Here is a 22985-nt window from a genome sequence, read left to right as displayed (position 1 = left end):
TTCCGCACAATGTACAATTCGCACGTATAAGGTAGATCTGTAAACATCACACACTGTGAACCATACTTGTGAAAAAGAACTTGCTTCACAAGTTATCCAGAATTTGTTTTTTTTAATGGTTAGCTGCACCCTTCCCTCGACTCATCTAGTATTATGTGGATCGGAACCGAATGACAGTCACAATTAAGCACGATAGACCACAAGAGGCCAACCAATTCATTCAGGACATGATGAAAGAAGTTGCTAGCGCCTAGTGTAGAATGCGTAACAGTACCTTCGATGTAGCCACTGTCTGCATATCTTCTGTATGGCCTTTGGCCTGTGAGTAGGAAACAACCATCAAGGCCTCAGAGAAACATCCAGAAACATTAGTTGTGTAGGCCATCGAGTTAAACGCGGATGACCGCAGTCGATTGATCGAAATACTGCGTGTATTTTCGTCGAAATGGTGTTCAACCATTCACGGCCCTAACGAGAATGCTTTTGTCATACTTGTTCACTTGGAATTCACATGTTTCGGTTTTTCCATGCCTAACAGATATTCAGCCGATGCCCGTAGCGGCCACGTTGTATAACTTGTACTAAAGGCCAGCCGTGAATGTCATCCGGAAACCTAAAAGGCGTCGGCTTGATTCGGTAGAAATTTGACTCCCTGGAGTGGATATTTTTGCTCCTATGACATCAATTTGGACGATGGCTAGTAACCCCTCTCTACTTCTCGCCAGTCTACCTAATATCCTTTTCGTTTCTATATCATACCAACCTCTGACGTGAGGGGCTCCTGATGGCGTTGACGGACATCAACTGATATCTTTTAGGTAGAATAAGTGTTTATGGTTAAACAGACTTTTGGCAACTGAGGTTGTAATGACGGTCGTTGGTTGCAAACGTTTCATCACCAGTCGACATCATCAGATCAACTGATATCTTTTAGGTAGAATAAGTGTTTATGGTTAAACAGACTTTTGGCAACTGAGGTTGTAATGACGGTCGTTGGTTGCAAACGTTTCATCACCAGTCGAGCTGACATCATCAGTGCGTTGTGAGCGGAATTGTGTCACAGTTGGAAGTGTCCATGTCAGCGAATAAACCAATGGCCAAAAGTAATGTTCACGCGAATGTCTGTGATGAGGCGTAGCGTTCCCCATATAATCATTAACCGGGGGTTAAATGGTTCGGGTCCATCCTGTGCTTTTGTTTTTCCTATAGTTTTTGTTGATAGATTGGGATTTGAGGATTTTCAGCGAAGATTTCGTGCTGTGGGTGAAGCCAACCTGTCGAAAAGCCGGGAAACATTGCACGACTGGAATCATTGGCAGCCGTGTGTATCTCGCGAAACTAGAGTTCCGGACCGGCGACCTTTCAGCTAGTAGCTTGGACACAGACGTTGAGCCACGAGTGGCTGATCAGCAGTGTGATTAACTCGTGAGGTGCGCACAGCTGGTGATTCCGAATAAGGAAGAAACAACTGTACGATGCTTCTTTTGACAGATTGGCTTCATCTACAAAACGAAATTCCCATGGAAAACCTTCATTATGTTCAAGTGACTCATTCTAAACATTGAATTCCTAGAAGTGGGCCTGTGACTCACACCGTAACAGCGTTCGAATTTTTCGATTTTGGAATATCAGGACTACTTCAGCTGACAGACTAGTGAATGGGATGGACAGCCTATGCAAAATTAGGTAAGAAAGACTCCTGATATGAATAAACGAGGTCATCTCCACGCATCATCAACACCGGTCAAAACGCGCCCTTCTTGAAGGTGCACAATTTGTTGATTTTATAGCTGTTAAACTGATGAACCAACAAACGTGTTTTTGACGATTCGCTTGAAGTAGTGGGATGGAAAGCTCATCTAGGTGTTTTTTTACCAGTGTCTCAGTCGCTGCAGTTCTCAATCTAGATAGTTTGTTGCAGGGGGAGTGGCCGCCACAAGAACCCGTGAAACCTAGCTAAATGTCACTAGTCGACACACATTGCCCTCCCGTCTTGGTCCCTCCGTGATTCATTGTCTCCATGCTTGCTCCAAGGTCTTGATAATGATGGATTTTACTGGTGTCTAGGCTGTTGTTTCGCGTTCTCATCATTTTGTTGATAGATTGGGATTTGAGGATTTTCAGCGAAGATTTCGTGCTGTGGGTGAAGCCAACCTGTCGAAAAGCCGGGAAACATTGCACGACTGGAATCATTGGCAGCCGTGTGTATCTCGCGAAACTAGAGTTCCGGACCGGCGACCTTTCAGCTAGTAGCTTGGACACAGACGTTGAGCCACGAGTGGCTGATCAGCAGTGTGATTAACTCGTGAGGTGCGCACAGCTGGTGATTCCGAATAAGGAAGAAACAACTGTACGATGCTTCTTTTGACAGATTGGCTTCATCTACAAAACGAAATTCCCATGGAAAACCTTCATTATGTTCAAGTGACTCATTCTAAACATTGAATTCCTAGAAGTGGGCCTGTGACTCACACCGTAACAGCGTTCGAATTTTTCGATTTTGGAATATCAGGACTACTTCAGCTGACAGACTAGTGAATGGGATGGACAGCCTATGCAAAATTAGGTAAGAAAGACTCCTGATATGAATAAACGAGGTCATCTCCACGCATCATCAACACCGGTCAAAACGCGCCCTTCTTGAAGGTGCACAATTTGTTGATTTTATAGCTGTTAAACTGATGAACCAACAAACGTGTTTTTGACGATTCGCTTGAAGTAGTGGGATGGAAAGCTCATCTAGGTGTTTTTTTACCAGTGTCTCAGTCGCTGCAGTTCTCAATCTAGATAGTTTGTTGCAGGGGGAGTGGCCGCCACAAGAACCCGTGAAACTTAGCTAAATGTCACTAGTCGACACACATTGCCCTCCCGTCTTGGTCCCTCCGTGATTCATTGTCTCCATGCTTGCTCCAAGGTCTTGATAATGATGGATTTTACTGGTGTCTAGGCTGTTGTTTCGCGTTCTCATCACGCTTGTGTGAACAGCCATCCTCCTGTTCTGTGACAGTTATTCTGGTGAATCCATACGAAGCTGGAGAACCAAACCTGACTTTCGCTCGTATCAGATACCATCCTTGATCATAGCGGGATTCGAACTTGGAACAGCTGACACGCGATGCGAGTGTGTTATCACTACTCCACCAGCGCACGTTGGACGCAACTAAATTGTCACGTCTGAACGGGCGATTGTATTCACGCTTGTTTGCCCCTTGTTCTTCTGCAGTAACTGATCGTTTCTTTCGTACAGGTGGACTGATTTTGGTCATTTTGAGCCGTAGTAATGACCTTATCAGTATCGAAATTTCTGTGAAGGCACGACCGCTTGTGTGGCATCTCGAGAGTCAAACGAAACTGACCAATATACTCAGAAGTGTGTTACTATCGTCCTCGATGCGGTGTACATGCTAGGACGGTATTATCTTCATGTGACACCGTAAATACTAGGCCTGTCGGATGAACATTATCGGACTTGGCTAACACTGATCGATTACCTTCACTGTGTGGAGTGGAATGCCCCCGTAGATACGAAATGCTTTGGGCCACAGATTCAGCGGTGTTGATGGATGTGAACAATATTCAGTGGGATAAGCGCCACGACCAGTCAAACGTCTATTATCTGGCTCCTGAAGCAAACGAATCCCGTCTCTTTCTAATTAGAAGTCGGTGTCTGCGCAGCAAACAATGCCCATGACCGGCAGAACGCGGTCACCTTGGAAGCATTTCTCTCGGGGCACCGTAACCTCCAGTATAAATGAATTTCATCGTCATAATTATTATCAGCTGTAAGAACCGCATACTCCTCGTACAGTGGTTATAGATGTCACAGTTTCGTTCACCAATGATTTAAGGAGGTGGGAGGTAGCTACGCATTGGAGGCTGGGGCTAATAAATTGGTGCACGAGCACAGGACTGTCAGTGAACTGTTAGCGGGGGATTGGGAAGGCAATAGCTTGGATGCACGATCGCCATTGACGGGGTGACTGGGCCATGTTTGATAATGCCTAACCATTGACGTGGCCTGTCTCGGGGCCTCATCTAGGAAGACGACAGTGGCCAGCGCAGCTGAGTTTGATGGTGATGGCTTTTACACTTCGCTGCCAAATCATTGTTTGATCTCCCCTGGCTTGTTTCCAACCTTTACATGGTTCTGAGAAAAGGACTTTTCGAAGAGGTCGGTCGACTGGCATACGGAGTACGTGGCCAAGCCAGCTCAACCTATGCAGTGTGACCAGTTCATCAATCCTGGGTGAGTTACTTCTTCCGAATACCATTCGATGTACTTGGGCGTTGCTGTTCCGGTGTTCCCAGCATACTCGGGCAATGCTCCGAAAATATCGGTCGTCAAACACTGGAAGTTTTTTTTACATCGTCGGCCACGTTTTTTATCCGCATTTTGGACCAGTCAGGTTCATTTTTCTCTTAGGAACAGTCTCTTGGGGAGCGGCCCTGGGAAGTGGTCTTCCTGGCTGCGTGCTGTGGAAAATTCCAATGGTTTCACGCTACTCGGCGGCTTTGAAGTAGTCCCGCCAATGTTTGTTTAGGTTATGCCGCTTGACTTACGTGATCTTATCCTCTCCCCCACCCCTTGATGACAAGCTCGACATCCAGTAAGCATGCTGGGATGGGCGGAGATTGTGTTCAGAGTATAACACGGAGTTCCGCTAACCTCTTAACTCGCAATCCGGAACTGTTCACGATAAAGGAGAAACTGCCTCGTCCGGTTATAGTGTGTATGAACCAAACAAGTTGTGCTCCCTAATCGTGCTTAGACCCTGGTCAGTTCCAAATGAGTATGACAACTCGTGGAAACGAGATCAGCTTCATTAGGCGGCCATTGGTGACAGTTTCCTAGCAATCCTATCGAATTAGCTCCGAATTTTAGAGTGCCTGTTGTATAGTCAAATTGTCAGCAACGACTAATTCATCATCTATCCAGGACGAACACTGGAGCCATCCGAGAAACACAGCATTCTCCTATCAAGATTATCATACCCTGCCGGAAATAAGATACGAGAGATGGTTGAGTGTTTATGCGACTACATTTCGGCATCTATCCAGGACGAACACTGGAGCCATCTGAGAAACACAGCATTCTCCTACCAAGATTATCGTACCCTGCCGGAAATAAGATACGAGGGATGGTTGAGTGTTCATGCGACTACATTTCGAGCGATTCGCAATGTCTTATGGGTGAACCAACTGCAGCAGGGCGCCGAAAATAAACGAGATTCTAGCGGATATACACTCATTTGCAAAAAGCAAATCAGTTTGCAAATGAGTGTATATTCGCTAATTCCGTACCATTTTGTTTCAAGTAGAACATAAGGTTGATGGAAACCCGGGGACTGCGCCTACCTGATGAGCCCCAAAAAGGGCGAAACCGGTCGTGGGCTGTCGACGGATTTTCAGCAACCTTATGAGTAGTACATTACGAAGATATAAACGAGGTTCCACTTCATTGACTTCTTCGGAATTCATTTCATCCTATATTCCGGTTCAAAACCTTCCACCGTTTTGAGTCAGTTCTCCAAGGACTCACAGCAGCGTACTCAGCCGTGTATCATGCAAAATCAGTTGGGTTCATATGCTCTTTTTAGATGTGACATTGATCGGGTCATTCATTCGCCGAATGCATTGGTGCATTATATATGCAATCAGATTAACGGGCCTGAAATCGCAGCCTGTTAGGATGCTAACGACATTAAATGAACCAGGCTGGGGAATGTCCATCACAGCTGAAAAGCGCAAGGTTCCACAGGAAATCTTGGTATGATCAAATTGAAATAATGCAATCCAATTTTAGCCGAAATGAGTCGAGTCAAAGTGGGCACGCCTAATGCGATATCGGCTTAGCTGTCGGAAATATGGTGCCCCTAATACCTATGTCGGTCGGATGATAGAATAGTGTCAACGTCTGTTCCTCAGGCATCTATCGCACACATTGCGCCGGACTTTGATCAGGTGACACGCAAAGGCGTTAGTGAGGTTCCACAACAAGTTTTTAGGGTTTTTTCGCTTAGACAAGCGCCAGGTGGGGAACGAGCAAACGAAGCTCTATCCAGTCTAAAGGTACATCTACAAACCAGTTAAACATTGAGTGACGCTTTCATCTTAGCTGAATGCCTTCATTATACTACTAAATCGGCATCTGAAAGTCATTTTGGTGCAAACATTCGATACAATTAAATGGAAAGAACCCTCCAATTTTCATATTCCAATACTTAATGGATTCACAGAATCAGGGACTGTGTTGAGCGAGTTTGGTTCCAAACAAATAAAGCCACCTCGAATATCGACCCGAGACACAAACAGTATTCACTAATAAAATCAGCCCTATCGATCCGAACCCGAACCCATTTAGACTCATTATTCATAGCTAACGAACAACTCCCTCGGGGTGAGAGCTGAATGCAACATCAAGGTCAGAACGTGATCTCCTGGTTAAAGGATCCACGATCCAATTACTTTTGTTTCAACAGTATAGCAATTTTGGTGCTTTCTGTGGGTAACAGGACAATTACACATCTGACGGATCCTGATGGTTTTCCTTCAACTCAGTCTACGTTGAAGTGACTGTACCAGTACTATTCCCAACCACGATTAGCGCACATTCTAGGAAATAATCCGATAAGCGGTCACATGATCTGAACCGATTCACTCTAGTAACTTGTTAGTGTATTCGAAAGTCCAAATCGATATTTTCAAAAGTATCCAAGTGAATACACTAAAGACCCAACCGACACCTTGAAGTCGGATGTCCATCAACGTTTTTTAAATATATAAGTTATCGCCGTGGAGTATGCTTTCCTATTTTTTTCATTGCAGGAATTTCAAGAAGAGGCGAAGAGAATCAACCGTTCCATCGATCGATATAACTTGATGGTACCTGCGCTCCACCTGCAACGTTGTCATGTCGACGCTTCTACTATCGTACAGGAGATACTAAAGTCCAAGGAAACAAACGTAGATGATACGATCAAAGAGTCGTCGGACAGCGCACCAACCAGGAGCAGTGTGGATGATGAAGATGAAGGACTAGGTTCGAATAACAACAACACCGGCGACATTAGTGATAAAAATATATGGGACCCGCGTTACATAGGCGAGCTGATGCGAGACTTTTATCGTGAACTGGCTAAGGCTTTTGTGAGTTCCCTGCGAGGCTTTAAAAACCATCGATAACCCAAAGCCTTGGCGGATTTTGTACCTGCAGTCTAATCTGTTATGCATAATTACTTTTTTCAGTGAGCCGTTTTCAACCACGGATGGGTTTCACCTTTTTCCCAAGTGATAGTTTGCATCGTATCACACAGTCAATCGGTCGGATTGATATGGTTTCCGAAAAGATTTTGTTGAAGCAGCTTAAAAGTTGGCCGCAACAAACATTCAGACGTCCATAACCTAGTGTAGCAATATCTGTCGTGCCTTGTGAGGTAGAATCACTAACAGGAATACGTGCAATAGCTTTTGAAACAACACTTATATTCTCGCGTGCGTATGTGCGCCTAGCTCACAAAGATACCACTTCTCCCATGTGAGTTATGTGCCCTAGAAAACAATTTCCACTAGCTTATGTATGGTCGCATTCTGCCAGCGGCCACCCATTAGTGTCATTGAGGTAGAATCACTAACAGGAATACGTGCACTAGCTTTTGAAACAACACTTATATTATCGCGTGCGTATGTGCGCATAGCTCACAAAGATACCACTTCTTCCATGTGAGTTATGTGCCCTAGATAACAATTTCCACGAGCTTATGTATGTTCGCATTCTGCCGGCGGTCACCCATTAGTGTCATCGCAGGGAGATGTTTTTTGCCCAATTCGAATACGTGCAATAGCTTTTGAAACAACACTTATATTCTCGCGTGCGTATGTGCGCCTAGCTCACAAAGATACCACTTCTCCCATGTGAGTTATGTGCCCTAGAAAACAATTTCCACTAGCTTATGTATGGTCGCATTCTGCCAGCGGCCACCCATTAGTGTCATTGCAGGGAGATGTTTTTCGATTGCCCAATTCGCGGCATGTTCGCCTCAGGTTGCTGGGCATTTGGGTCTGTCAATTCAGCCTGCGGATTTCGATCGATGCATGGACAAAGCACCGTTTATGCACAGGACTGTGGATTCTAAATCCACTGGTCCATTCCCTAAAGCTTCCTTCGTGCGCGGTAATGTAACATCGCGATAAGCTTGCACCGGTGCATAAGACAGTTCATGCTTGGTTCCTTCGGACTGAAAGCCGAGAGATGTGATGAATTAAGGTAACGTTTAAATCATTTCGTGATTCAGTAGGAGATGGACGGAACTTAGTGAGGAACGGGACCTTCATCAACCACCGCTAGAAGTCAGACCGAATGGTTTAGCACGGGTATATCTGAAAAATCGTCATTATCATCTAGGGAGAAGAACCCGATATGCGGTTGACATGCCAAAAACTGTACCATATGATTGGTGCTTATTGTGTGGCGGGCGAGCCGTACCCCAACAAATTTTCCAATGAATGATGCTCTCAAAGCCGTCAAAACCAGTGTAGTTTACCGATGAAGCATATGTCCTCTAAGGACTGACCAAATAACTGGGTTACTCTTATCTGTTTCGTCAAGACAAGAAAATAAACCGTAGGATGCTAGCATTCTGAATAAGCTTTTAGAATCGATTTATCATATATGAACCAGATCGACTAGTGCGTGCGGCGAAACTGTTTGAACAGCCAAGAGTCGGATTGAAAATTAAACCGGAAAATCAATAAATGGACAACTGCTGTTCGATAGTGTGATGCCAATCCCTTTGGACGCCGGTTGCTCAATAAAGCATTCTGACGTTCAGGTCTTTTTTCTGGGGGGATAGACATCAACACCTTGTAACATCACCAAGCGTCATCTGAACTTTTTGCGAACCAGGATGTGGTCCGACCCTTTTCCATGTTCAGTATCAGCTTCTCGGGAAGACCAACAGTCCCAAGTAGAAATCCAACACGATCGAACGATTATGCAGTCCAGCTGACTGTCCGTTCGTCGTTTCGTACAGTACAAGAAAGTATCCTCTTGGTCAGTCACGGCTGATTAACAGCTGCAGCGCCGAGACCGAATTCGCGAAAAAATAGCTGGCTGAATTTTTGAATGAACCGAGGCATTATTATATTTTTTATTAGTAACCTAAGCGTTCCACTAGTTGGCTCTACCAGAACAGTACGTTTTGTGACATGGTTGGCAGCGGCTGCAATTGTTCCCAAAAAAAAACTCGTCTTCGTCGCTTGAGTGACCAAACATACTGTATGCTGGGATCACTGAAACAACTGATGTCAATTCTTATCTAGGATCCCACAAAACGAAGTCCTTGATGGCTTTTCAGTCTAAAGCAAATGCAACTCCGCATTGCTTCTTCCGGTATCATTCGCGTTTTTGATACTTCCAGAAGCGTAACTCGGTATCTACGTGGTATGTATGCGAAGCCTGCGTGACGGCGGTTAGGCATGCGTAGTCCTAATCACTCTAGCCCAAGTTTTATTTTCTGCTTTAGTGCTTTTGCTTCGTATCAAAGTATACGCTTACATACCACTTCGTTGCGTTCATACTACAGACAGTTGACTTTTGCTATTGTCACCGGCGACCAAAGGCTCGGGGCTGTTTAGAAACGTTGGATAAGAAAACCCAAGTTTTGCGGCCATAAACTAAGACTGCAGTTACAGTTGTCCTGTACGTACGGCCCTTCAGCTTCAGCGAAGTCAAATCAAATAATACACGTTCGCGAATGTTGCTCCAGCTTTGCTACCATGCATTGGTCCTATCTGCCAGATTACGACCGCTGTGTTAACCGATCAACAGCCCCTAAGTTTCAAAATGGCATAAGGGGTCTCAAAATCCTGGATCAATACTTTGCATCTCGAAAGTGAAGTTGCACGCCAAAACAAGAGACCAATTTCCACATTCTACTTAGGACTAGAGATTGTCCGATAGCAAAACGATATCGTCTGTGTAATCCAAGTCCTCTAGTTTTTTTTCAGTCTTCCGTGTGGACTCATAAGAATAATTGTGCCAGGACAGAAGGTGGACTAGTGAAACGAGAGCAATATTAATGCAAATAAACAAAGGACTAAAGTCACTGTCATCCATTTAGTACAAACATAACGTAGGGAGCCAAGTGAAACACCTGATACAAACGTTGACAAAACACTTGGTAATAACTCGACCGCCAACCCTAGGAGAACAATTTTGCTGGAATACAACTCTCACCATCGTCGGCGACGGTTCCCACATTCGGCAGAGAACTCGAATTACATCGATAATGGGGAACGTTACTAACTTTGACTGACATAAGAACAAGAATTACGCTCCGGAATGATACTGCGGGCCGTAACATCTATGTGTAGGTTAACAAGTGAACAGACGCAGCATTGCACATTGGAAGTAAGATAGATACCGGATATATGCATTGAAGTGTGAATTTTATTGTACATTTGTTGTACAAAATGCGTTCGGCGAGATCAAATCCAAATACCCCGTGGGCTTCTCGTTATCGTCTCCAGGCACCGGTATTCTGCCAAGGTTATCGAGCCTCGAAGACGCTCACTAAAAACAGAACAAAACTCATTTAGAAATACAAAGAATACACATTTGCTGATAACTTTATCAATCAGGGAGACTCAAAACGTATAAGAACAGGCACAGCAATAGTGTACGTCGATAACTGAGATAGACCAACCCTCCATTAGTTTACAAGACGTGGTGCAATTTGGCGTGAACATAGTATGTTTGCAAAGAAGGCAACTGGAGTGGGGAAGAAAGGACTACGAGGAAACAGTCGACCGCTCCTTCAGCTACTAAAGGCAAACGGTCTGTTCCCACGATGGCCATATTCTCAAAAAATTGATGCCCATCTGCCGAGATCTTGTTAAGGATTACCAAGTGTGGGCGACTGCGGCCACCGACAATTATGGGGCCGGCTCATCCGCTCGTAGGTTTAAGCTGCAATAAAGTAAAATAAGTGTGCCTGAAGAAGCCTATTGTCCTTCTACGACAAGAACAACATGGTCTTTAGACGTAGTAAGGACGTGATTTGAACGGCAGTGTAAATTCCACCGATCAAAAAGTTTGCGCCACCTCAATTCATCATTTAGCCTTGACCTAACTATGGTTCATTAGTCCAGGGGTTCGCCGGGGTTTGAGATCCTGAACGAAACTGCTCTGACTCAGCAGCCAAACACTGAATCACGTACCAGCCAACTAAGAAAAACATATTAGCCAACGAGAGAACAAGACCACCATAAGAACATGTGAGATTTCAAGAGTTCGGGCTGGATTCAGGGTAAGAAAACTCGGCAATATAGTAGTCCTCGAAAGCTGCATGTTAGTATACGGGGCCAGGTTTCAACAAAGGCACAACAAATGTCTGAACACACACTGATGATTTGTTTACAAACTCAGTATAGGTAGGCCAACTGCGAACAACAACCAACGCACTGCTCCTCCCAATACCATAACAATGAACTGATGACGTCACCTCAATTGGTGGCGAAACGTCTGCAACCCAGCAAGTAACCCGGCGACCATACTACAGCAGAAACAGGCACATAGTTGTGCAACAGAATGGGTCAACTAAGCAAACTTACTTCGCTTTGAACGCTTTTTGTACAGAACTCGATGCCCACATTCGAGACAACGAACCAGCTCTCGAGGTCGGATTTCATTCTCTGCACGACATTCTGTACAGAAAAGCGAGCACAAGAACAGTAATGAAGGCGGTAAGCCAGGTTGGGAATCTAGCTTCCCGAATTTCCCAGCCGTAGACACACATTCGCCGTAATACTGTGAGGAACAACCTGAAATTGCTAACTCTCAAACACCTTCCATTCTACAACTGAAGTTCATGTCTCCAAACATGGGATGGAGACCATTTGCCCAGGGGCCTTATAACCCCCCGATTTCACGATATGGACCAAGTGTTTTGGAAAACATATCCTATTAGGTGGCTGATACATGCACATGTGTACGTGGATAAATCAGTTCGATTAACGTGCCGGGATTAGAACATTACATGAAACAGTGACACCTCGTAATTACATACAAAAGTGATGTGTACGAAAAGGAATGATCCACTGCCTATGATTTGATAACCTGGCTATGGTAACCTCAGCCCTCGTTGCAAGTTAGGTATGTGCCGAAATGGTGTCACAGCTGAACCATTACTTTGCCAAAGCGCAAACAGCACGAAGCGACGAGACTAAAGTGCCCTCAAAATAAGTATTCTGGTTACGGAACCTAACATTTTTACACGAAAAGCTGACAGGGTAGCCCAAGTGTTTTGAATGACGATCCATAAGCAGTTTCTGTGGGGTTGCGCGACGGCACTCCTCCGGATGACGGTCTCGGTAGCCTTCTTATGAAAGAAACATACCTTTTTCAGATGAACTCATTAAATATAGATGAAAAAGTTAACTTAAAGTCTCCCCGAAAAAAATCGTTCGGCTGTAACACCCTTCCGGTGCCTGGCTGCCATGCCACCCGATGGAAGCATGAGGATACTGCCAGGTTGCCCAAGCCTATACAGAGGAAGTCGAGGGGCAGAGGTCGTGTTCAAACCACGGATCAGTCTCCCCGACTCAGTTTTAAATCCAATTCGTGGTCTTCCACTTGCTGGTTTTAATCCTACACAAATCCAACTGAGACTAATCAGAGTAGGAGTCAAAGGAATGCAGTTGTAACCCAGACTTAGACAAACGCACTTGCAGGCCAACAATGGGTCTTTAACCAGATGCCTCTAGAGTGAGGAAACTACAACGTAGCCACTACACTGACTTCAGCTATCAAGCAACTAGGATGCGGCCTACTTGAGATTGCTGAATAAAACAGCTTCAGTCAAGTTTGAACTTGCTTAGCAAGATATTGAATCCCAACTATCCCCATCGCGTTGGAGCATTTTTAGGTGAAAACAAAGAAAATAAAAGGAATCGCGACTCACCGCCGCATATGTAGGACACAGTTTTTGTGAACTGTGGAACCGTGGTACCAGCGCCCGGGGTTTCCCCACCGCGCTTTGCAGAGTCCATCGGTTTTAGTGCAAAGCGAGAGTTTCTTATTTAGGACAAACCCCAGCCAAGATACGGGCGAGCTAAAAACTGGAACAAATGCAAAACTGGAGGTAAAACTTTGGGTCCAATTCAGAACAGAGCATTTGGACGCACGCATGACTTAGAAAGAAAATATCGCAAGCCGGGTAAAACCAGATGGTAAATCGAACCAGTCGGAATTTTGGACATAAATAAATAAAAAAATGAATCATCCAGCTGTATCACCCTTTTGGTGCCTAGCTGCCATGCCACCCGAAGGAAGCACGAGGGCTGGGATACTGCCAGGTTGCCCAAGCCTAGACAGGGAAGTCGAGAGCCAGAGGTCGGGTTCGAACCACGGACCTTCCGGTCAGTAAATTCATGCTCTAACCACTTGGTCCATCTCGCCCCGACATGACAGTAGAATTAAAACGATTGGTCCAGTTGAATACATTCAACGAAGAAAATTAGGAAGTCGTATAAGCCCAAGCATGCTGGTAATTAGAAATTTGGCAATTTGAATGCATTCGCCGACTGTTGATCCATCTGCTGATCTTCGCGGGCTTCGCCAGACGAAAGCATTGAGCAGACCGTGTTCAGAGTGGTTTTTGTGCGCTCATAGCGGTTGAAGTCATATACGGGTGAAATATCAGAAGGATCACCCTTTAACCAAGAGCATTCACGTCGAGCTGACTTTTCAACGTATCCTGGGCGGATTTCAGAATGAACGACAGGGTGAGATCCAAATCCTTCTCCCACGTGAAACACCTTGGCGAATAGCGCCAAAAGGATCCTGGTTACTACGCGGAGATATTTGATCGGCAAGTGTGTACTTGAGAAACACGTGAAAATCATTCAATGACAAGATGAGCAAACCTCAGGTCGAGTTAGGGCCTGTGATCAATTACACGCACGTTCGTCGTTTCGGACAGAGCTGAATACAGCTATCACCGTTCCCGATCAAATTCACCATCGACACCATTGCGAACTGGTCATTTGGATGTGTAGAGCTGGCCCCAAATGATAGACTAAGAAATCTGGATTACACAGATGACCACTTCTCGGTATCATCATCTTCAGCTGTAAGACGCATAAATCATCACTCAGCTGTAGTACCCTTTCGATACTCAGCTGTCACACTACTACACGAGGGTTAGGACGTTGCCCAAGTCTAGACAGGGCAAGTCGAGATGCAGGTCGAGGTCAAACTACAGACCTTCCAGTCAGTAACTTTGCGCTCTAACCACTGAGCCATCTCGCCGTGTACGTTATGAAGCGGTTGCGACTGCCACGGTCTTCTTCATCGGGGGACTGGGAAGATAGCGGTGGATACCCATGTACTTGAGGCAGTACCTGACATAACTAAGGCGTGCGTCAAAGAGCAACAGTGGACTTTTCACTGAGGTCAGCAAAGAAAAGAGAGAGCACTGGGAGCAACAGCTTGGACGTATGCAGGCCAGTAGACGCCTGACCGAGGCCATAACTTTCAATGTCTCTAAGCATTGACTTGTCCCGCATCGAGGTCCTCATCTGAAAAGATGACAATGAAATGTGCAGCTGAGTTTCTTGGCAATGGCTTTTATAATTCTTTACTGGCTCATTTTCATCCTCCATTTTGTTTTGCGGAAAGGGTTCTCCAAGGAAGTTGGTCGAATAGCTTATGGAACACCTTAGCTAACATTTTTAGCTAGGTTACCTGAACTGATACAGCTTTGAGGGTAAACAAATCTGTCTACTACCTAAATCGGCTCATCCGTAAGCACAAGGTCCGGGTTCCAGTTTACGCAGGTTAGCAGCAGCACTCTATACTGTGCAAGTGTGAAGCGGACGCCAAGCGGTGAGAATCATGTAGCTTATTTAATATCGTCTGCATGACGATTACGTCATGTCCACGAAGAGCTATGTCTTCTGCCTACTCAAAGTCTGCAAACGCCCTGAGAGCATTTTGACCCCACAGAGACATCAACGACGAAGTTGGAGACAAAAGTTGAAAGAGCAAAACTTGCCTGACACCACCTGATTTAGTGGACTTGGACAAGAACCTAGCGCATTTCCTCGCGCGTCTATTGGAGTTAATGCACAGCGTTTTAAGGACAATCAAGTGAAAGGCAGCTTTCAAGCCAACAAACGAAAACGACAGTCACGGGATGGAGTACCCCTGTTCCAAGATCTGTTGGAACAGTGAATCCGCGAGCGACGACTCCTGAGGACGAAAAACGAAAACGACAGTCACAGGATGCAGTACCCCTGTTCCAAGATCTGTTGGAAGAGTGAATCCGCGAGCGACGACTCCTTCAAGAGGACGAAACCCAGCATGATTTTCAAGAATCTGCTCCTCAATTTTTTAGACAGCTTCGATGCCACAGATGCCAGGATATTGTCATGGTGGGCATAACACAGCGACGCGCATCATTTCTATGGATAAGAATGGACGTTTTATCAGGTGAGTAGACAGAAGTCATCATCATCGACTGCAGGACATCAGTGTTCAAAAGCGACGCCTCACTGCCGTAATTCTCAAGTTCAGGAAGGAGATCTAGCACTTATTCTGACGGGCCACATCAATGGTTAGAGACATTGTCAAACATGGCTCAGTCGCGCCCTCAATGACGCTCATGCATCCAAGCTATTGCCTTCAGTGCATATCTCCCTTCTAATCCTCCACTTAAAAGTCCACCTAGTGTGCTGTATTTACGCACCAATTTATCAAATCCCGCCTCCAATGCGCAGCTACCTACCCCACCTCCCCGAATCATCGGTGAACGAAACTGTGGTAGCTACAACCACTGTAGGCCAAGTACGCGGTTATTACGGCTGACAATGATGAGTATTCTGACGGGTAATTAGGGTTTATTGTCCATTCGCACGCATGTACGAATATAGGGCATAGCGGTTTCTGGTGGCAAAAGTCCTCTCTATCTACAGAGCTCTCAATGTTCACCAGAGTTTTGGCGTTTTCTGACTTTTCCCTACTATGGGGTCCGAGGAATTTGCGTGCGCCGTCGTACTAGGGGTATGCTGGTGTGAATCAGTTTAAATATGCTTCACCACTTCCAGATGCAAGGATATGTTGTTTGACTGAAACGCGGCGAACCCATACTAACATCTTGGAAAAGGTCCACTAAAAACCATTAAGACGTCCACTTATATGGAGAGCTGTTATGGCTATAAGGGTGTCAGAAAGAGATGACCAGTGGTACTATAAAAGTGTCACATCTGCTGATTCGCCAATCCGTTGTATCTGACTGCTGGCCCGCTTCGGTGCTCAGTGCCGGAAAATACTTACAGACGGAAGGGAACACAACAGCTATATTCCGAACAAGCGAGTGCGAGGGCGTGAGTGCGTGCGAGTACGAAAATACAACAACCTCAAGCTACTACTTAACCCAACGCTGACGCACACGGCATGGCTTTGGTACGGGGCTGTGACGCGCTGCATATTGCGGGGGCGTCGTCTGACCTTGATTACCAATGACTCGTACTGTTTGGGCTGTTTTCTGTCTGGTCAGCATCCAGTGGAGCTGTGAGTATTAGTGGATTTCGGACATTAAGTGATTGCTTTCAGGAATCTGGCCTTCCTGACATCCCCCCTTTTGGTCATTCGAGGTAAGATCGTCGACGCGGTTCAAGCTGTAAAGGTTCCACTAGTTTCCTAGCGCTACCGATACGATGTCTCGGTTGCAACAATGGATCTGTCTTGGAAGGTACATGCGAGGCAGTGGCTAAAAGTGCTCGTCTTGGGAGATCAAAAGTTTCAAGCAGCAGGTTGTGGTTTAGTGAATGTTCTTCCGCCTTTGGGACCGGGCACTCAGTCGGCTGTAATTGATTGACATGTTTCCATGTTAATGATCCAACCTGGACGCTCTAAATCACCTGACTGATTCTTTTGAGGACGACTCCAACAGATCATTTCGGTGTCCGGGGCGATCGTCCCTGACAAGCACACGGTTTCCAGGCCGTAATGTTGGTTTACCTCCTGTCGGTATTGGTGAACATAAGTTTTCGATCAACAGTGTTGAAACATGCAAGCGGTCGATCCAGTCTAGGCCCAGGAGATTAAGCTCACAAGCAGTAAGATAGGCAATACCATAATCACGGTGGCTTGCTATCTCCATCTCACAATCGAATTCACCGAGTAGTTGAAGCGTACCACCTGAAGCATTTCTGGCAGCGTCCATTGTCGGTCTGAGTTTCGGTGATCCGATCTTTCTCCAGGTGCGCCGGGAAACAATCGTAATATCGGAAGCCGTGTCCAGCTTCAATCTCTTCTTCAACCTTCAATTTCTTTCAACGCTTCAGCAGTTATTGTCATGATTCACTGGGTTCGGGCGTCGCTAATCTGTTATATCTGCTGGTTCGCCAGTCCGTTGTATTTGACTGCTGACCCGCTTCAGTGCCTAGTGCCGTAGAAAAGGGTCACAGACAGAAGGGAACACAACAGCTGTGTTCCGAACAGGCGAGTGCGAGGGCGTGAGGGCGTGCGAGTACGAAAATACGACAACCTCAAGCTACTTATTGGAGGGACACCGTCTGAACTTGACCCAACGCTGACGCGCACGGACTGGCTTTGGTACGAGGCTGTGACGCGCTGCATATTGCGGGGGCGTTGTCTGTCTGGTCAGCGCCTAGCGCAGCTGTCTCAAGATATTTCGAGCATTAAGTGGTTGCTTTCAGGTTGCCTATATAATATCTCTGTAAGCACGATCCTATATACGGTACTGAGACTTGGTTGATGTTCTTGGAACATGTGTTACATGCGCTCAACCACCGTCCGTCAGAGAAAGCGTTTTTTGTTCCAATTGGTTCTTTCTGAAGAGTTCGCAAAGGACAGACCTTGACATGGTAACGTGAAATGAAAATCATCATCGTCTACAGTATGACGTCAGTGTCCACCACTGATGCTTCGCTTCTATACAACGATGAGTTTTTTGAAAGGCTTATTGTGAAGCACTCTTTTTGGCAAACGATATTTAAGTACACGCAACACATGGCCAAACCAACGCAGCTTTTGGTGATAGACAAGTTCCTCAATGGAAGTCTCCGCTGTATAACCCAATACTCACTTTCTGATTACTCAGTTATGGGTTCTCGGACACCGATTAACATGAGCTTTGGCTCTGAGACAACGAATGTCGAAGACCTGAAGACATCTCAGTTCCTCTGTTCGAACGGGCCAAGTCTCAGCCATACAACAAAGCAGTCCGCACTACAGCTTGGTACACACGTCCCTTGAGATACAGGGATATACCGCCTTGACGCCATAGGTGTTCCAAATTAGCAAGCGCGATCCGAGCCTTGCAGATTCGAAGACTGACTCATCCATCACACTAAAATAAGAACTAATACAACGTAAAAAGCTCCACAACTTCGAGTGCCATTCCCTGGATCGTAAGTGCCGTGTTTAGTGGCTGTTGTAGAGGTCACTCATCAGATCACGTGTCACAAACGTCACGCGTGAAGATTCCTGTCCCACTTGCGACATGTACAGTAAATCTTCTCAACCATTTTCGTTTACGTGGCTACCACTTGCGTCACGCGCCAGGATCATGAACTTCATTCAGCACATCAGGTCAAGTTGTATTCATTTTCGTGCAAGTATCAAACACGAAGGGACACCCCTCTCTTCACAATACACAATAAATAGGCATACAGCTAGGCTCAACACAAACTCGCGTGTACAGGACAGGAGGCAGAGCTCCGCAAGTCTCCACGGACAACTACGGAACACGTGTAGCAGCTATACTGCGGAGAAAACACGTCCCGCGTCCGGAACTTCGCTCAGGAACTCTCAGCAAGCGTCCTCGAAGGATAGTTCACTTTTTCGGCTCATTCCACTTTTCGCATTGTACCTATTTTTATCAAATGTACCTAACTATTGCATTCATCACATTCTAGCAAGACAGACACTTGTTAGTGCTTGTTACCTTTTGGTAAACTTAATGACGTCACAACTGAAGCAATAACACTGCATATCCAGGAGCATGACCTTACGCTTTGTGTGTGCAAAGTACATACCAAAGGAGCTGACTTTGGTTAGTTCATCCAAAAAACACACACGCCTTCTCCTCCTCTTCGAAGACGAGAACGGTGTCGTATGCATATTCCAGATCGATAAGGTTTTCGTCACAGGCCGTTTGAACACGTGTTTTGAAGACCTCCCACGTTCAGTTCATTATCTCACTGATCGCGAAATTGACAGCGATGCTGCCCTCCTCTGAAGAAAAAACGAGTTAGAAATGATCAGCCCTAAAACCCACTACGGTCACTCAGCGATCGACCGTGCCCACCGACACACTATACAGCAAGGTCGCATTACTTTAAAAACCAAAGTAAAGCGTCGCTCAAAAGGTACCTGTTGTGCACAGGCGACTACTGGCCAGGTCATTTCCAGGTGATTTAGACTACGGAGTCACGGACTAAAAGCCCCATCAAGAATGTGCTAACCAGTGGCTCGCGGTTCAGAGTCATGAAGGAAAAATCTTCAAACGAAACCCTGCATTCTGCCACTGCCTGGTGGATCACGGCTCAATGTGGAACATCATAACCGAACTCTCTTCTGCGGCCTGGCAAACCGAGAGCTGGCGATCGCCCTTGCAGCCCTTCACTTCTGACTTCTCCATCACAAAATCCCTTCCGGCTCACTTAGATGTCGAGCACCTAGCTGTCGCTTCGTACCTAAGCCCAGTAAAATAGATATAACAACCTTTGAGCTTCAACACCCTTTAGCTGCCGAGCTGCCATGACGCCCGACCGACAAGAACAAAACCGACCCGGGAGACTTGGGCAAAAGCCTCGATCCTGTGTATCAATCCGTGAATCCGTGAGGTCCGGGACACCAAAGCATGCCAAAGCATGGACGGAGCAGCCAAGATACAGTGGTTGGATTCGAACCATCGACCTTCCACCATTAAGCCTTAACCAATGAACAACAGTGAGCTGATTGGCGCAAGTGTGATGGTTGCCAATCGGCAAATTAAGTTGCTACCTAGATGTGGGTGTTGATTTTCACGCTTAGTTTGCAGCGGAAGAAATCCAATCAGAGTTGGACATGGTAGAAAGGAAAGGAAGAAGTTACGAAAAGCAGAATGAAAAGCATCACCGATGTCCGGGAGATAAAGGCTACGCGTAACCGAGCATCAGACCGGTTATCGCATGTATCGCAAGCCAGCTACGGACCAAATGATGGCATGCTTTGGTTGGTCGGTAGGTGAGCCAATGGGGGTCCTGAGTTTGGGGTCCACTGCTAAGGTTCTTCCATGGCCTCTAAAATCAATCCATAAATAGGACTGTAAAAGTCTTTTTTCTAAATAACTGACCATTTAAACTTGCCATATCTTATACGCTGAAGTATACGGAGAAGCAACGCGGATTCCACCCAAACAGTTCTTGCGTGACAAACATGCTCACATCTATGGACAGCTTAACCCAAGCTAAAGGCGAAGGATTGATGTATGGTGTCATATTTTTCAGTTACTCTAAAGAATTCGATCAACCTCCACATTTTCTGCTGCACAACATGTTTTGTCGGATTCAGTGGGTAATTTTAAAATGGATAGAACATTCTGAGTGAAAGTAGGCTCGATCTAACCTTCTCCGGCACGTGCCTTCGTTGGGGTCCCATTTTGGGACCACTTTGCTTCTGATCTACCTAACGATCGTCCAGATGTTCTTTCTTGTTCACGCCTATTTTTAGCAGGGGACTTGAAACCTTGACTTTCAAACGCCAGCACCCACCAAGTTGGTGTAGACACTGCAAAGTAGAGGACACTGTAGCACTCTGTAGCACTCTGAATGGCGAAAAGTGCATCCACATATCATTCGAAAGAGACCTAGCAAACGTCTTTTTCGTGCATGGTGTGAATGGACCGGAAGGCATCGCGAGAATAGATACCAAAGATGGATTTATGATTCTGGCTCTCTTCAAGTATGTCCTCCTCCGTCCACCATGATAAGCTCAAAAGGGTGTGAATGGACCGGAAGGCATCGCGAGAATAGATACCAAAGATGGATTTATGATTCTGGCTCTCTTCAAGTATGTCCTCCTCCGTCCACCATGATAAATCGGCTCAAAAGGCATTCGTTGTCCTACGGCATTTCTGCACGCCTTTCCCCATATTACCTATATTGACATCCAGGTACTCTTCGAGGCATGCATCAGACCGCTTCTTGAATATGCCAGCTGAATTGTCCACACAATGAGAAAGAAAGATGCAACGCCCATTGAGCGTGTCCACTGACCTGCTTCTAATCTGTTTGCTCCCTTAAGTCTGTTACTTGTGAAGCAGGACTCATGGTGCTTGGCTTCTTTTTTTTAGTATAACTGCCACCGACGATACGCAATACTTATGCCCTCTATGAACAAGGATTGGCAGACAGCTTTTTCACCGATGACTCAACTAACCAACGATGCTGACTCAGTGTTGAAATTTTCAAAGTCGAAGGGCATAATGTTATTACGCAACAATTTTTCTAACTTTGGTTAGCTAATGCGCGGAGCGTCCTTTCTTCGACGGCTGTCCACGCTGAGTTTAATACGCAGCTCAATGCACATTTAAAGGCTTTCATGTGAGGCCTCCTGTTGGCAAGTTTACTGCACCATGCTGGGTCTGGTGTAAGATTTAATGGCAATAATGTACACATAACGCCATGTACCACGCCCAAATCTGTCGTTGGTAAGCAGAGGGATCACAACGTCGAGCTAACGCAATCCGCTGACTGTGACATTAGGGAGCCCCAGTTTGATAACAGCCGTGGCGGAGTGAGGAAATCACAACCATCAATGATGATGATAATAATAATATTTACTCCTAACTAGTAGGTGACATAACGTCAGGCATGATCACACGGCTACAGCCAGGGTAAAGCACGACTAGCGGTTGTGGGTAATGGACATTGCGCGGAAAATGGACAATGTCGTAAAGAGTGGACAATATTTATTGTGGATTTGACCACGCTCAGACCGGCATGGTAAAGGAGACACAGGTACCAGGTTTAATATTACTTTCGGGGTCATATCAGGCTGAGACAATATTAAATCGTTAGGGCTTGAATGTGGCGGGCGAAAACAGAACGAGAGAGGGCAAAACTAGGCACACTGCTTAGTGAATTATGAAGAAAATTCAAATTGCGAAAATGAGGAACTAGAAACACGAATTCCGCGCGGAGGCCACACTGCCACGAACTGGTTGGTCAGTTTGGACTAAGGCGTAAAACTAGGTTCCCACTAACCACACAATGCTCCTAGCTGCAAAACCTTTACAAGTGGAGTAAACCTTTTTGCTCCAAAATGTGGCATTTTGTTGCGTTGTGGTCAATCCATATTTTTACAGCTAACCAAATTTTTTATTGTCCAGTGAAGCAATAGCAGAGGCAGTATTGAAGCAGAGGCAGTGTTGGTAGCAGAGGCAGTGTTGAAATGCCTGTACACAAACTGCCTCAGCCTTTTCAACAAACTCGGTGATGTTAAACAGTCAGCTTGCCTTGAACAACCATCCATAATCACACTCACAGAGACCTGGCTCACACCAGATGTCTCTGACGCGGAGATCTCGATAGACGGTTACTCTATTTTTCGAGCTGACTCAAAACGGGGAAGGGCTGGTGGGGTTGCTCTGTACTTACATGCGGCCCTACCAGTCCCGATTGTTCTGTCTGACAACACCCCTGCACCCTTTTGCGATGCACTGTGGGTCCAAATACCGCTGCGCGGGTCCGTTTCTCTCCTCTGCGACGTGGTCTACCGTAGCCCTTCGAGGCCCCCTGAAGACGACCAATTCCTCATACGAACCCTTAAGCAACTCTCCTCCAACTGCCAGTTCACTCATCTCCTGCTGGTAGGTGACTTCAGCGCCCCAAAGTCCCCCTGGATTGAGCTCCAGCGCGTCGAACCAGGCGGACCTTTTGCAGCGGCGCTGTTAAAAGTCGTTCAACAGAGCGCT

General features: G+C 46.0%; 3 protein-coding genes across 3 annotated transcripts in view; 1 reads left to right on the top strand and 2 right to left on the bottom strand.

The window, feature by feature from the left end:
* The window catches only part of T265_14829 (hypothetical protein), a gene marked incomplete at both ends in the record, with an annotated part of 41070 nt that extends 33819 nt beyond the window's left edge, over positions 1-7251 (top strand). Inside the window, one exon of the mRNA XM_009175464.1 lies at positions 6826-7251. Coding sequence (XP_009173728.1) covers positions 6826-7182 — 357 coding nt within the window. The remainder of the gene's footprint in view (positions 1-6825) is intronic.
* Positions 7252-10421: 3170 nt separating this feature from the next.
* Positions 10422-13120, bottom strand: T265_09412 (hypothetical protein; the record flags this gene model as incomplete). Its single annotated transcript, XM_009175463.1, has 3 exons — positions 10422-10570; positions 11611-11703; positions 12960-13120. The coding sequence occupies 3 exons, from the start codon at positions 13045-13047 to the stop codon at positions 10548-10550; spliced, it is 204 nt and encodes a 67-aa protein (XP_009173727.1).
* A 6091-nt stretch (positions 13121-19211) lies between these two features.
* The window catches only part of T265_09411 (hypothetical protein), a gene marked incomplete at both ends in the record, with an annotated part of 16073 nt that continues 12299 nt past the window's right edge, over positions 19212-22985 (bottom strand). The window contains one exon of the mRNA XM_009175462.1: positions 19212-19261. Coding sequence (XP_009173726.1) covers positions 19212-19261 — 50 coding nt within the window. The remainder of the gene's footprint in view (positions 19262-22985) is intronic.

The sequence above is a fragment of the Opisthorchis viverrini genome (genome assembly GCF_000715545.1).
Source record: "Opisthorchis viverrini unplaced genomic scaffold opera_v5_282, whole genome shotgun sequence".
NCBI classification, from domain to species: domain Eukaryota; kingdom Metazoa; phylum Platyhelminthes; class Trematoda; order Opisthorchiida; family Opisthorchiidae; genus Opisthorchis; species Opisthorchis viverrini.
This window is presented reverse-complemented; position numbering and strand designations above follow the sequence as displayed.